General features: G+C 43.1%; 1 protein-coding gene across 5 annotated transcripts in view; it reads left to right on the forward strand.

The window, feature by feature from the left end:
- The window catches only part of BLOC1S2 (biogenesis of lysosomal organelles complex 1 subunit 2), a 39,102-nt gene that overhangs the window by 12,774 nt on the left and 13,489 nt on the right, over positions 1-12,839 (forward strand). For 3 of the 5 annotated variants that reach the window (XM_073596455.1, XM_073596454.1, XM_073596453.1), the window contains exons 2-3: positions 992-1,142; positions 3,708-3,824. In XM_073596455.1, coding sequence (XP_073452556.1) covers positions 1,058-1,142; positions 3,708-3,824 — 202 coding nt within the window. In that variant the 5' untranslated portion in view covers positions 992-1,057. The remainder of the gene's footprint in view (positions 1-991; positions 1,143-3,707; positions 3,825-12,839) is intronic. The other 2 variants (XM_073596457.1, XM_073596456.1) reach the window with 1 other exon arrangement.

Consider the following 12,839-nt stretch of genomic DNA (forward strand, 5'->3'; position numbering starts at 1 on the left):
CAAGAGAATACTGACCGGACTGCAGAGAGAAGGAGAGAATTCAGTTCCTTTGCTGGCTTCGAATTGCTTGTTGTTGCCATTGCTTGGTGACTGCCAGTCACTATCCCTCGTCTCCCATCTCTCTCTGTGACATTCACAGCGGCACTCAGACCGAAAATATAGCCAGGAGAGCGGCACAGTGCACTACCTGTGCAACATTGATTTGCATACAGGGAGTAAAACCTACCTTCTTATTACTCTAACCTTTAGCCCTCGTTCACATTGGAGCGATTTGTCATGTGATTTGACAGCTCAAATCGCATGACAAGTCACATCCTATTGTCAGCAATGGCAGTTCCAATCTGTGCGACGACAATTTTGTGGCCCCATACCGATTTGCAAAAGTAGTTCCACTACTTTTTGCCGATTTTTGGGTGCGACTTCAATAGACATCTGTGCATGAAGCCGCACAGATGTCTTTCAAGTAGCAGCTGAAATTGTGCTGACCTGCTACTGCTTCAATTGAAGTGGCATGATTTCAAAGTAGCATCAATGTGAACCAGGGCTTAACCTATAAGAATTACTGTTACACCTCAGTCCACCATGCTCCCTTTTTTCAGTAACATGGTGAGCTGGGAAGCCTGCCTGTGTTAAGTTAAACAGCACGGGCTTCAGGGAGCACACTTCTCAATTAAGTGCTTTCTGTAATTTTGCTTCAGTAGAATAAATAAAAGTTAGATCAAGTGGATTTTCTGTTTTTAACAGAGCTGCAGCATTTGCTGGACTGTATTAGTTTTGAACTGATTGCTTTAACTTGTTGCCTGATATTGCTCATAAATTTATGTCTAGGATTGTGTGTATTACCATAATAACATGTTTTGTATGTATATTTTCACTACCATATCATGCTGTAATTGTTGCATAATACAAATTGATACTGCAGAAAAATTCATTGCACTGGTTGCATGTCTTGAGCATGCTTTTGTAAACCGTTACTCTTTATTTGCAACAGGTATTTCTTTTTTTCATCTAGCAATATTCTACCACAACTTGAAGGCTGTGACAAGTTCTTTTTGGTATGGCAGAACTGGAAGGTGCAGAGAAACTACCTTCTGATGAGCCAACAGTAGCTCCTACAGCATCTCAGGCACCTACATCTCAGGGTAAATATTTTATTAGTGATCATTGTGTTTTGTTATACTATGGTATTTAACATGGGAATCTGTCACTTAACCAATTCAGAACATAGTGAAAGATTCTTCTGCTAGCCCTCCCGCTGATTTCTCCCTCTGCTTTGCAGCACTCCATCGCAGCCCTTGGTAATCACCCATCTCGTGAATAATGGCTAAACCCAAATGCTGTCACTATAGGAGGAAGATCTCATCAGCCTTGTGTAAACAAGGCCTACACAGGGCTTGATCTTGGCTCCAACGGAGAGGCAGGGAGTACGTGGAAGCTGTGTATAAATGGGTTGAAGGACTGGGATTTCAAAAGGCTCTGTAAATTTTCCTTGAATTGGCAAAGTGACAAATTCTCTTCATTCTTGATTCCGGCACAATAATATAAAGTAACATTAGCTTCTCTAATTTATTTCTTATTTTTAGACTTGATCACAGTACTGTTCCATTTGTTACTTATGGGGACACACAGTGATCAAGGCATATTATGAAAACTGGGGCAGCCAGAATCTGGATAAGTTATGCATGGAACTTATCAGCTGTTATCTTTTATTTTCATTATTCAAATAAACTGAATATATATGTTTTACATATAGTAACTGAAACTGACCGTAGATAGATCAACATTTTGTTGCTTTCAGGACAGAACACCTAAACATATCCCCTAACTCTCACCCTAGGCCTCTTGGATAAACAATTGGATAGTGTATATGGTAGGGGGCTCCACTAAACACTTTCCAATTGTCAATCTAAGAGGCTTTATTGAGGGTAGATGGGGGGGTTTGGTTAGGGTTACCCCTATCATTAACCGCAGAGGGACAATACATTAAAAGAGTGTGTTTTGACATGCATTTGCTGTCAAGCTGCACTGTAAGAGAGTGGAAAGTACATTATTCTCTATTATGCCTGTGCACATCACTTCAGTGCATTGAAAAGGTGCAGGTGCTGCTTTAGTGGTAAAGCATGTGATACACATATATTAGAGATTATTGTTTATAATGCAGTCCTAGTCTTCTCTACCAAAAAAGACATGACAGAAAAACACTTTTATAGCAATGCAACGCTATAAATGCAAAGGCACAATAATGATCCTGCTGCAGATAAAAAAGCTAACCTATATGACACTTACCACATTTCATCCGCTGTTTGATTCATTGTTGACCAATTCACAGCTTCAAAGATTTCTTGAGAATTGCTGCATTGCCATTCTGTTACTATATTTATGGCATGAAAGGCCCACAAGCCTGGCCTGGCATGCACCAGGTTTTGTGGAACGTGTCTCTTGTCATGCTATTCATGTGGATAATATGGGATGTAACTTCCTACTGTATGACCACTACCTGGATTATAGGTTGTCTTTTGGTTCTGAAGTTAAAGGAAAAAAAAAAAAAAGATAAGATATGATTTTTTGGAAATTATTTCTGTTTAACAGAACGGATGCAAACAGACATCTGTTTACATCTGTTCCATTCCGGTTCAACAGATCTGGACAGAGCTTTCTCCATTTAAAAAAAAAAAAAAAAAAAAAACGATCATCCATTCACATCCATTGGCCCATAGAAATACATTGCTGTCATTTTTTTATCTGTCAATGGATGGATGAAAAATATACAGACGGTACAACTGTGTAAAAGGGACCTAACTGATGCTCCTGACTAAGGACAAGCTCTGGTGTGTTCGCACACACCACGTGCAGAGCCCGCCAGGAAGTCGGCACTGCGCTGCGCTAATCACAGGCAGTGAGACATTTCCTGATGCGCGGCTGCAGAGATCAGGAAATGTCTCACTGCCTGTGATTAGCGCAGTGCCGACTTCCTGGCGGGCTCTGCACGTGGGCTGTGCGAACACGCCTGAGCTCATCCTTACTCCTGACCCAAGTTCATATTAACTGAGCTTTTAGGCTGGGTTCACACCTATGCAAATTAGATGTGGGTTTCCCAGCATCCAATTCACATAGCAGAAGAATATTACCAGCTCCCTATGGAGCCGGTTCACATGTCTCCAGGGCAGCTGCGGAGCTCACTGCTCGCCTGTTTCAGGGTCAAATTCAGGCAAAGATTCTGCCCTGATTCGTCCCTGAAACGGGGAACAGGGACGGACAGCGTTGCTGTGCGATCTGCGGCCGGTTTAGGTGTGAACCGTGCCTTAAGGCACCCAAGGTAATTGTAGTGTGGAAAAAACTGACATCCCCAGTACTTGGGAGTGCTTGCTCTGTGCTGACTTTTATTATTAGGGTACTTGCCTGTTTTGGCATCCAGCGTCCTCATCTTGAACAGGGTCTTGGGCGCGGCCGCCGCCATCTTGGCTCCACAGCTGGTTTCCTACTGCGCATGTTCAAATCGCGCTATGCTTTATCAATGGGACAGCTGCGAGGAAAAAGGGAGCCGAACTTCCAGCGAACTGAGGTACCTGTCCATGGGAACATGTACCTGTCCATGGTATACTTTTTACAAAGTTGATCTATTTTGATGAAGATGTAACAAGTTACTCAGTCTTATAGAAGTTAAATTCATATTTTATTAAATCTTGTTTATGTATTGCCCACTGCAGATGATACTACAGTTGAGACTGCAGAAGAGGCAGTTGAGCCACCAGAAGCTGATATCAATGAGCTCTGCAAGGATATGTTCAGTAAAATGTCATGTTATCTCACTGGTGAATTGGTAGGTAAGTGCAGTATAATAAAGTACCTAAATGAAGAGCTGAATGGGCCACAGATATTGGAATGTTGTACACACCAGAATATGTTTGCTAGTAACACTAATTCATAAATGGTTATATCCTAGGGATGTGCATGTGTATGTACAGTGCCTTGAAAAAGTATTCACACCCCTTGAAATTTTCCACATTTTGTCATGTTACAACCAAAAACATATAAATGTATTTTATTGGGATTTTATTTGATAAACCAACACAAAGCAGACCATAATTGGGAAGTGGAAGGAAAATGATAAATGGTTTTCAAAATATTTTACAAATAAATATGTGAAAAGTGTGGTGTCCATTTGTATTCAACCCCCCAAGTCAATACTTTGTAGAACCACCTTTCGCTGCAATTACAGCTGCAAGTCTTTTTGGGGATGTCTCTACCAGCTTTGCACATCTAGAGAGTGAAAGTTTTGCCCATTCTTTGCAAAATAACTCAAGCTCTGTCAGATTGGATGGAGAGCGTCTGTGAACAGCAATTTTCAAGTTTTGCAACAGATTCTCAATTTGATTTAGGTCTGGACTTTAAGCCATTCTAACACATGAATATGCTTTGATCCAAACCATTCCATTGTAGCTCTGGCTGTATGTTTAGGGTTGCTGTCCTGCTGGAAGATGAACCTTCGTTCCAGTCTCAAGTCTTTTGCAGACTCTAACAGGTTTTTTTCTAAGATTGCCCTGTATTTGACTCCATCCATCTTCCCATCAACTCTGGCCAGCTTCTCTGTCCCTGCTGAAGAAAATCTTCCCCACAGCATGATGCTGCCACCACCATGTTTCACAGTGGGGATGGTGTGTTCAGGGTGATGTGCAGTGTTAGCTTTCTGCCACACATTGCGTTTTGCTTTTAGGCCAAAAAGTTCAATTTTGGTCTCATCTGAGCAGAGCACCTTCTTCCACACATTTGCTGTGTCCCCCCCCCCCCCTCCCCCCCCCCCCCCATTATTTTTTGCAAACTGCAAACAGGATTTCTTATGGCTTTCTTTTGACAATGGCTTTCTTCTTGCTACTCGTCCATAAAGACCATATTTGTGGAGTGCATGACTAATAGTTGTCCTGTGGACTGATTCTCCCAATTAAGCTGTGGATCTCTGCAGCTTTTCCAGAGTTACCATGGGCATCATGGCGGGTTCTCTGATTAATGCTCTCCTTGCCCGGCCTGTCAGTTTAGGTGGACGGCCATGTCTTGGTAGGTTTGCAGTTGTGCCATACTGTCATGAACAAGTGTGACCAGAACTGCGTGGACAGCAACAGAGGGAACCAAACGCATGTAAAGTGAAGTAATGTAATTTATTAAAGTAAATGAATATAGATACAAACACCTCCAATATAACACAGTGCACAACAATCCAACTACCAGACACAGACCCACAAATAACAACAATCAAACAGGTATATACAATAGATGGGGAATACCAGAATCGTAAACTTAGCCAGACCAGGGTCATCAACGGGAGATCGGCAGATAGGGGCAAGAAGCAAACAGGACAGGGAGAAGGTGGATGGGATCAGGCTGCAGGGCAAGGGTACAAGGTAACAGGGTCACAGGAGGGACAGGTTCAGGTTCAAGATTCAGATTCAGAGGATCACAGGTACAGGTCAGGGCTCAAGGACAATACCAAGGCAAGTGTGTGAGTGCTTGCCGGGTATTAATACACATCTCCTGCAATCAGCCTCAGGTGACGCCTGATCGCAGGAGATAATGTCAGCTCCACACTGCCGGGAGACACCTGCTTGTGGACACCAGTACTGCGGTCCAAGGATCAGACAGTGCCACCAGCAGGTGAAACCTTTCCTGACAGTTCCAGACTGCCAGCAGACACCCGCTGGTGGACACCAGTACTGCAAGCCAAAGGTCTGACAGTGCCACCAGCAGGTGAAACCCTTTCTGACAGTACCCACTCTCAAATGGGGGGGCGTCCGGATGCTCCAACTAGCAGCTGCTGAAAAAATTCCATGGCATCAAGCCGGGCAGTAGGCAGAGGCATATCAAACTGAACATGAAAAAAATCCACGCATCAAGCCGGGCAACGGGCAGAGGCACACCAAGCTGGGCATGTAAAAGGTCCATGGCATTAAGCTGGGCAGCGGGCACAGGCACGTCAAGCTGGGCAGCGGGCACAGGCACGTCAAGCTGGGCAGCGGGCACAGGCACATCAAGCTGCGCAGCGGGCACAGGCACATCAAATTGCGCAGCGGGCACAGGCACGTCAAGCCGGGCAGCGGGCACAGGCACGTCAAGCCGGGCAGCAGGTAGTAGCACATCAAGCTGGGCAGTGGGCACATCAAGCTGGGCAGTGGGCACATCAGGCTGGGCAGCGGACAGAGGCACATCAAGCTGGGCAGCGGACAGAGGCACATCTGGCTGGGCAGCAGGTTCTGGGTCATCTGGCTGGGTGGCAGGCTTTGAAACAGGCTGGGCAGTGAGCACCGGCCCAACAGGCTGGTGAACGGGCACCGGCCCAACAGGCTGGTTAATTGGCACCGGCCCAGTAGGCTGGGTAATGAGCACCAGCTCAGCAAGCCAGATGACGGGTACTAGCTCAACAGGCCAGGTGACGGACACCGGTTTAGCAGGTCAGGTAGCGGGCACTGGCTCCACAGGCCGGGTAGCGGGCACTGGCTCCACAGGCCGGGTAGCGGGCACTGGCTCCACAGGCTGGGACACTGGCCCTGGAACATCAGGCTGGAACATGGGCACCGGAACGTCAGGCTGGACAGCAGGCAGGAAGTTGGCAGGGTTAGGTGGGTCTTTAGGTTCAGTACCATCAGAGACTAACTTGACCCCATTGGTTATGGAGGTAGACTGGAGCAGGTCGGCCAGTGCGGAAGCTGGCTGGAGCAGATTGGCTGGTGTGGAGGCAGGTTGGGTTAATGGCAGGATTGTATGGGTCGGAAAAAACTTCAGTTTTTTCTTTGGCTTAGCCACTGAAGTTCTGTAGGTGACTGCGGGACTGTAGGTAAGGGGTGAAGCAGACTGGGGAGAAGGGCTGGAATTAGGGCTGCAACTAACGATTATTTTCATAATCGATTAGTTGGCCGATTAGTGTTTCGATTAATCGGTTAATAACCTTTAAAAAAAAAGTGTGGTGTATAATTTAGTTAATACGTAAAGTTAAAAAAAAGGCAATTTATTCCTAAATATCTCTATACGCAGGAGTAAATATAAATAACCAACTATATGGTTAGGCAATCAAATCTTTAATCCACTCTGAGAATAAAAGACAGAAGAGATATACTCTATATACTATTAGAAGTTGAATCTGGTAAATCTCATCAGATCAAATTTTTTTATTTAAAGAAAAAAAAAAGTTTTAGACTGTTTTGCAGATTTTTAAACAGAACTGTAACATTACATGCTTTTCTGCAGCTTCTCCATTAAAGTATATTGAACCAAAAAAGCACCGTTTTGCATTGAAAAAGGTCCCTGACCCTTTCCAAATACACAGCAGCTGAAAAAAGCATAGATGTAAACGTTAAATGAACTGTAGTGTATTTCTGCAAAAAGCACCAAAAAACACATGGGTGGGAACCAGGCCTAAGACATTTAGTAACATAGTGGAGTTAAAAAAAAAAAAAATTAGCCCTTCGTTTTTTTACTGTGCAACAGTGAAAGTAATATTTACAGTAGAGATTATTTGCTCTTTTTGTACTATAAAGGGATATTTTTGGCTTTTATTAACCCCATTATGTTACTGGTTGATTAATCGATTATGAAAATAGTAATCGATTATTTTCGTAATCGATTAGTTGTCGATTGATCGATTAGTTGTTTCAGTCCTAGCTGGAATACGGCAAGGAAGAGGGGACAGTGGCTAGAGGAAGTTCCTGTGGGGTTGTTGTAGGCAGCAGAGAAGAGGCAGGCCGATTAAAGGCAGGATAGGTGCAGCCAGTAGAAACAGGGTATTGATATTTGGTGGGAAGCAGAGTATACTGTATTGGGCTGACAGAGGTTGCTATGGGTGATGGAGGAAAAGACATTTGGGCAGGCAGGTGTCTGGTAGCAGAAATGGTTTGTTGTGGGCTAGCTGAGACTGAATGTAATATATCAGACCATGCTTGGAGTAATGGTTGAACAAACTGCAGTTTACATTCTGCCTGTCTGATAAGGGACTGTACAGAGTTAACACACTCCATTAGCACCTGTTGGGAACAAGCTGAGTAATGTTCAAAGAAGTATGTAAAGTCATCCTCCAAAAGCCACACTAGAGACACGACCTGATTAACACTGAAGGGGGAGGATCATCCCTGCCCTCTGGAGTACTGGACGAGGCTAGCTCCGTTACCAGTGAGGCAAGATAAACTATTATTTCTGACTGCATTTTAGCAAAAAGCAACAAAACCGCAATGGTTCCTCTGTGCTGCCACTTCTGGTCAGGGATGGCCTTGGTATTCTTTCATGAACAGGTGTGACCAGAACTGCGTGGACAGCAACAGAGAGAACCAAACGCATGTAGAGTGAAGTAATGTAATTTTAGGTAAGTTAATATAGATACAAACACCTTCAATGTAACACCGTGCACAACGATCCAACTACCAGACAGAGACCCACAAATAACAATCAAACAGGTATATACAATAGATGGGGAATACCAGAATCATAAACGTAGCCAGGCCAGGGTCATCAATGGGAGATCAGAAGATTGGGCAAGGATCAAACAGGACAGGGAGAAGGTGGATGGGATCAGGCTGCAGGGCAAGGGTACAAGGTAACAGATTTACCAAAACCATATAACATGAAGTCAACCCTGAACATTTTCAATTTGTATGCAAACAGACGGGCTCTTGCACCACATTGTTGAGGGTAAATCTAAAGAAAATTGAATGAGAAAATTGTATAATGTATGGCCAGCTTAAGGTTCTCTAACAAACCTCCTGAGGGCTTCACAGAACAGCTGTATTTATACTGAGATTAACCAGTTCCTGACCGGCTCACGTCTATATACTGCGGCAAAATGGCATCGCCGGGCGTAACTCCGTATGGGTATGTCATACCCTTTAGGAGCCACTAGGAGGCGCACGCCAGCACAGTGATTTCTGTGTATAAACACACAAATCCCTGTTCTGTTCGGGGAGAACTAAGTAGGAACAATATGTCTCCTCCCCCAGTCAGTCCTATCCCCATATCGCTGGGAACACATTTAACCCCTTGATCGCCCCCTAGTGTTAACCCCTTCCCTGCCAGTGACATTTACATAGTAATCAGTGCATTTTTATAGCCCTGATCGCTGTATCAATGTCAGTGGTCCCAAAAATTTATTAAGTGTCCAATCTGCCCACCACAATGTCGCAGTCCCAAAAAAAATCGCAGATCACTGCCATTACTAGTAAAAAAAAAATAATAATAATAAAAATGCCATAAATCTATTTATTATAGCAAAAAGTAAACAATCTTAGTTTTTTTTTGTTTTTGTTTTTTTCAAAATTGTCGCTATTTTTTTGTTTTCACCTGCAGAGGTGATCAAATACCACCAAAATAAAGCTCTATTTGTGGGGAAAAAAAGGACGCAACTTTTGTTTGGGTATAGCGTCGTACGACCGCACAATTGTCAGTTAAAGTGACGCAGTGCCAAATTGTAAAAAGTGCTCTGGTCAGGAAGGGGGTAAAATCTTTTGGGGCTGAAGCGGTTAAATTACACACAGGTGGGACTCTATTTATAAATTAGGTGACTTCTGAAGGCAATTGGTTCCACTAGATTTTAATTAGGGGTGACAGAGTAAAGGGGGCTGAATACAAATGCATGCCACACTTTTCAGGTATTTTATATGTAAACAAATTTTGAAAATCATTTATCATTTTCCTTCAACTTCACAATTCTGTGCCACTTCGTGTTGGTCTATCACATAAAATCCCAATAAAATAAGTTTCCGACTTTGGTTGTAACATGACAAAATGTGGAAAATGTCAAGGGGTATGAATACTTTTTCTTTTTTCAAGGCACTGTATGCGTGTGTGTGTGTGTGTGTGTGTGTGTGTGTATATATATATATATATCGGACCATTGGCATTTTTACAGCGATCAGTGCTATAAAAATGCACTGATTACTATGTAAATCTCACTGGCAGGGAAGGGGATTAAACACTAGGGGGCGATCAAGAGGTTAACTGTGTTCCCTGGACGTGTTCTAACTTGGGGGGGGGGACGGGCTCACTAGAACATGACAGAGATCACTGCTCCTGATCACTGGGAGCAGTAGATCCCTGTCATGTTGCTAGGCAGAACAGGGAAATGCCTTGTTTACATAGGCATCTCCACGTTCTGTCTCTCCGTGCCGTGATCACGGGCCACCGGCGGACACTGAGTCTGCGGGCACGTGTGCGCGCCCGCTAGCTGCGGATGACACAGCAACGTATGGTACGTTGTTTTGCGCACCCGTGCCACTTTGCTGGCGTATATCGGCGTGAGCCGGTCGTCAAGTGGTTAAAAAAAGTTAATTAGTTCAATAGGAAACAAATGTGATGTAGAAAAAAGAGAGGCACACATATATCCAGGAGAAAAACACGGAAAAATGCCATGTGTGTATATAACAAAAGATAAAACAAGATGTAAACAAATAGAAAAGTCAAAAAAATTCAATTTATATAACCCCAACTCCTGGATAAATGAGCATGTATAGTACTTTAAAAAATGATATAGATATTTTGTTTCATTTTAATTTTTGATGTTATAATATTTTATAGTCCTTTCATCAATTTTCATGTACATATGTTTACAGGGCTTTTTTTTGTTTATTTATTTCAGGTACTTGTATAGCGCCGTCAATTTACGCAGCACTTTACATGTACATTGTACATTCACATCAGTCCCTACCCTCAAGGAGCTTTACAACCTAAGGTCCCTAACTCACATTCATGCATATACATATTTAGACAGGATCTGATTAACCTACTAGCATGTCTTTAGAGTGCGGGAGGAAACCGGAGTACCCGGAGGAAACACATGCAGGCTCAGGGAGAACATGCAAACTCCAGGCAGATGGTATCGTGGTCGGGATTTGAACCAGTGACCCTTTTTGCTGCTAGGTGAAAGTGCTAACCACTACACCACTGTGCTGCCCATTGTTCTGTGGTATTCTCCCAAGTGAGGTTTCTACCTTCTTTCCTTTACATACACACACACACATATATATAATATGGAAAGAAGGTAGTGTGTTTCTGATGTTTATTACTACCTACGCACGTATATTTATTTCCCACACACAAATGCACTTTAGGTTTCTTTTTATATATATATATATATATATATATATATATATATATATATATATATATATATATATATATATATATATATATATATAATATATTAGTAAATATTTTGAAAATACCATATATGCTCACTTATCCAGGAGTTGTGGTTATAAAATTACATTTTTTTGACTTTTCGATTTGTTAAAACAAGATTTAATCTTTTGTTATATAAACGCATGGCATTTTCCGTGTTTTTCTCCTGGATATATGTGTGCCTCTTCTTTTTTTTTTTTTTTTTTTCTACATCACATTTGTTTGATTAAATTAAAGTGTTTGTAAAGGTGTTTTTTTTTTTTTTTTTAAATAACAAACATGTTATACTTACCTTCACTGTGCAGCTCGTTCTGCACAGAGTGGCCCCGAACCTGGTCTTCTGGGGTCCCTCGGCGGCTGTTTCAGCTCCTCCCCGCAAGCATTCACCACCTTAATGCGAGCTCCCTCGCACGGTGGTGAGTGCTTGCGGGCGCGCTCCCGTGATACAGCCGGCGGCTATAGCCGCTCGCTGTATCACTCGGCCCCGCCCCCCGGCGCGCCGCGTCATCGGATGTGATTGACAGCAGCGCGAGCCAATGGCTGCGCTGCTTTCAATCCATCCACTGCAGCCAATCAGCGGCCAGGGTGAGCGGAGGAACAGATGTCGGGAACGCGAAGCTGACTTTCGAGGCGTCAGGTAAGTAAAACGGGGGGGCTGGGGGCGGCGGTTCTGTCAGAAGTTTTTTCACCTTAATGCATAGAATGCATTAAGGTGAAAAAATTTTTACCTTTACAACCCCTTTAAGTTAATTAGTTAAATAGCAATCAATTCTAATTCTAATTGATCACACGATTCTTGTTACACTAGTATATATTTGTGGCAAAACTTTGTGGTTGTGTAGCTATGACTAAGCACTATTTAGAGTGTGAAACGCATTCGTTAATTTATCCTGTACCCTGTTGTTGTTTGAACTTTTGTTAATTTATACAATAAAGGCATTTATATTGGAGTGCGGCTGTCCAGAGCCTCCTTCACTGCTACATGCTTAGCCTGCACCTGCTGCTTCCACCCCGAGGACACTCCCACCTGGAGCGGTAATCTTTTCTCTCCCGTGCAGTGATTACCCTGTACAAGCAGAGCCTGTACGATTAACACCACCCTTCTTGCCTCCCAAACTCATCTGAGCAAGGAGGCAGGCAGGAATCCGCAGAATGCAGCCCCAGGTGTACTGTTCTGCAATGTCTGTCACAGACACTGCAAAAAACAGGGAGCAGATTAATTACTTCCTCTTTTTGTTAATTAGAAGCATTTGCTCAGCTTAGAGTGATGCAGGCATACAGCATGCACAACTCCTTGTCAATTGAACACATTTTCTTTATTTTTGTTCTTGGCTGTTATCTATTGACCGTTTTCAAACAGTGAAATTCTTAGTCTTACACCAAGTTCAAGCATTTCCAATGGTTGCCCTATGTTTTTCACCGCCCCCCCCCCCGAGGGAAAACCTACATGGCCCTATAACTGCAATCAATGTTCAGATCTAACACCTCTTTTGAAAGTTATCAGGCCATAAAAGGTGCCCCTCGTGGTGGAACTTTTGTCTTGCAAAATGTTCTTCTGATTTTTTATTTGTTTTCAGTGGAAGGGGAGCTTATTTTCATGCAAATATGGGTTTTAACCAGGGTGAGGGAGGTGAGAAGTTTATTTTGTCTGAGAAGTTGAAGCTCTTTTTAAGAAGTATTGCTAGAAAATT

Source organism: Aquarana catesbeiana, linkage group LG08 (assembly GCF_042186555.1).
Source record: "Aquarana catesbeiana isolate 2022-GZ linkage group LG08, ASM4218655v1, whole genome shotgun sequence".
In the NCBI taxonomy this organism is placed as follows: Eukaryota; Metazoa; Chordata; class Amphibia; order Anura; family Ranidae; genus Aquarana; species Aquarana catesbeiana.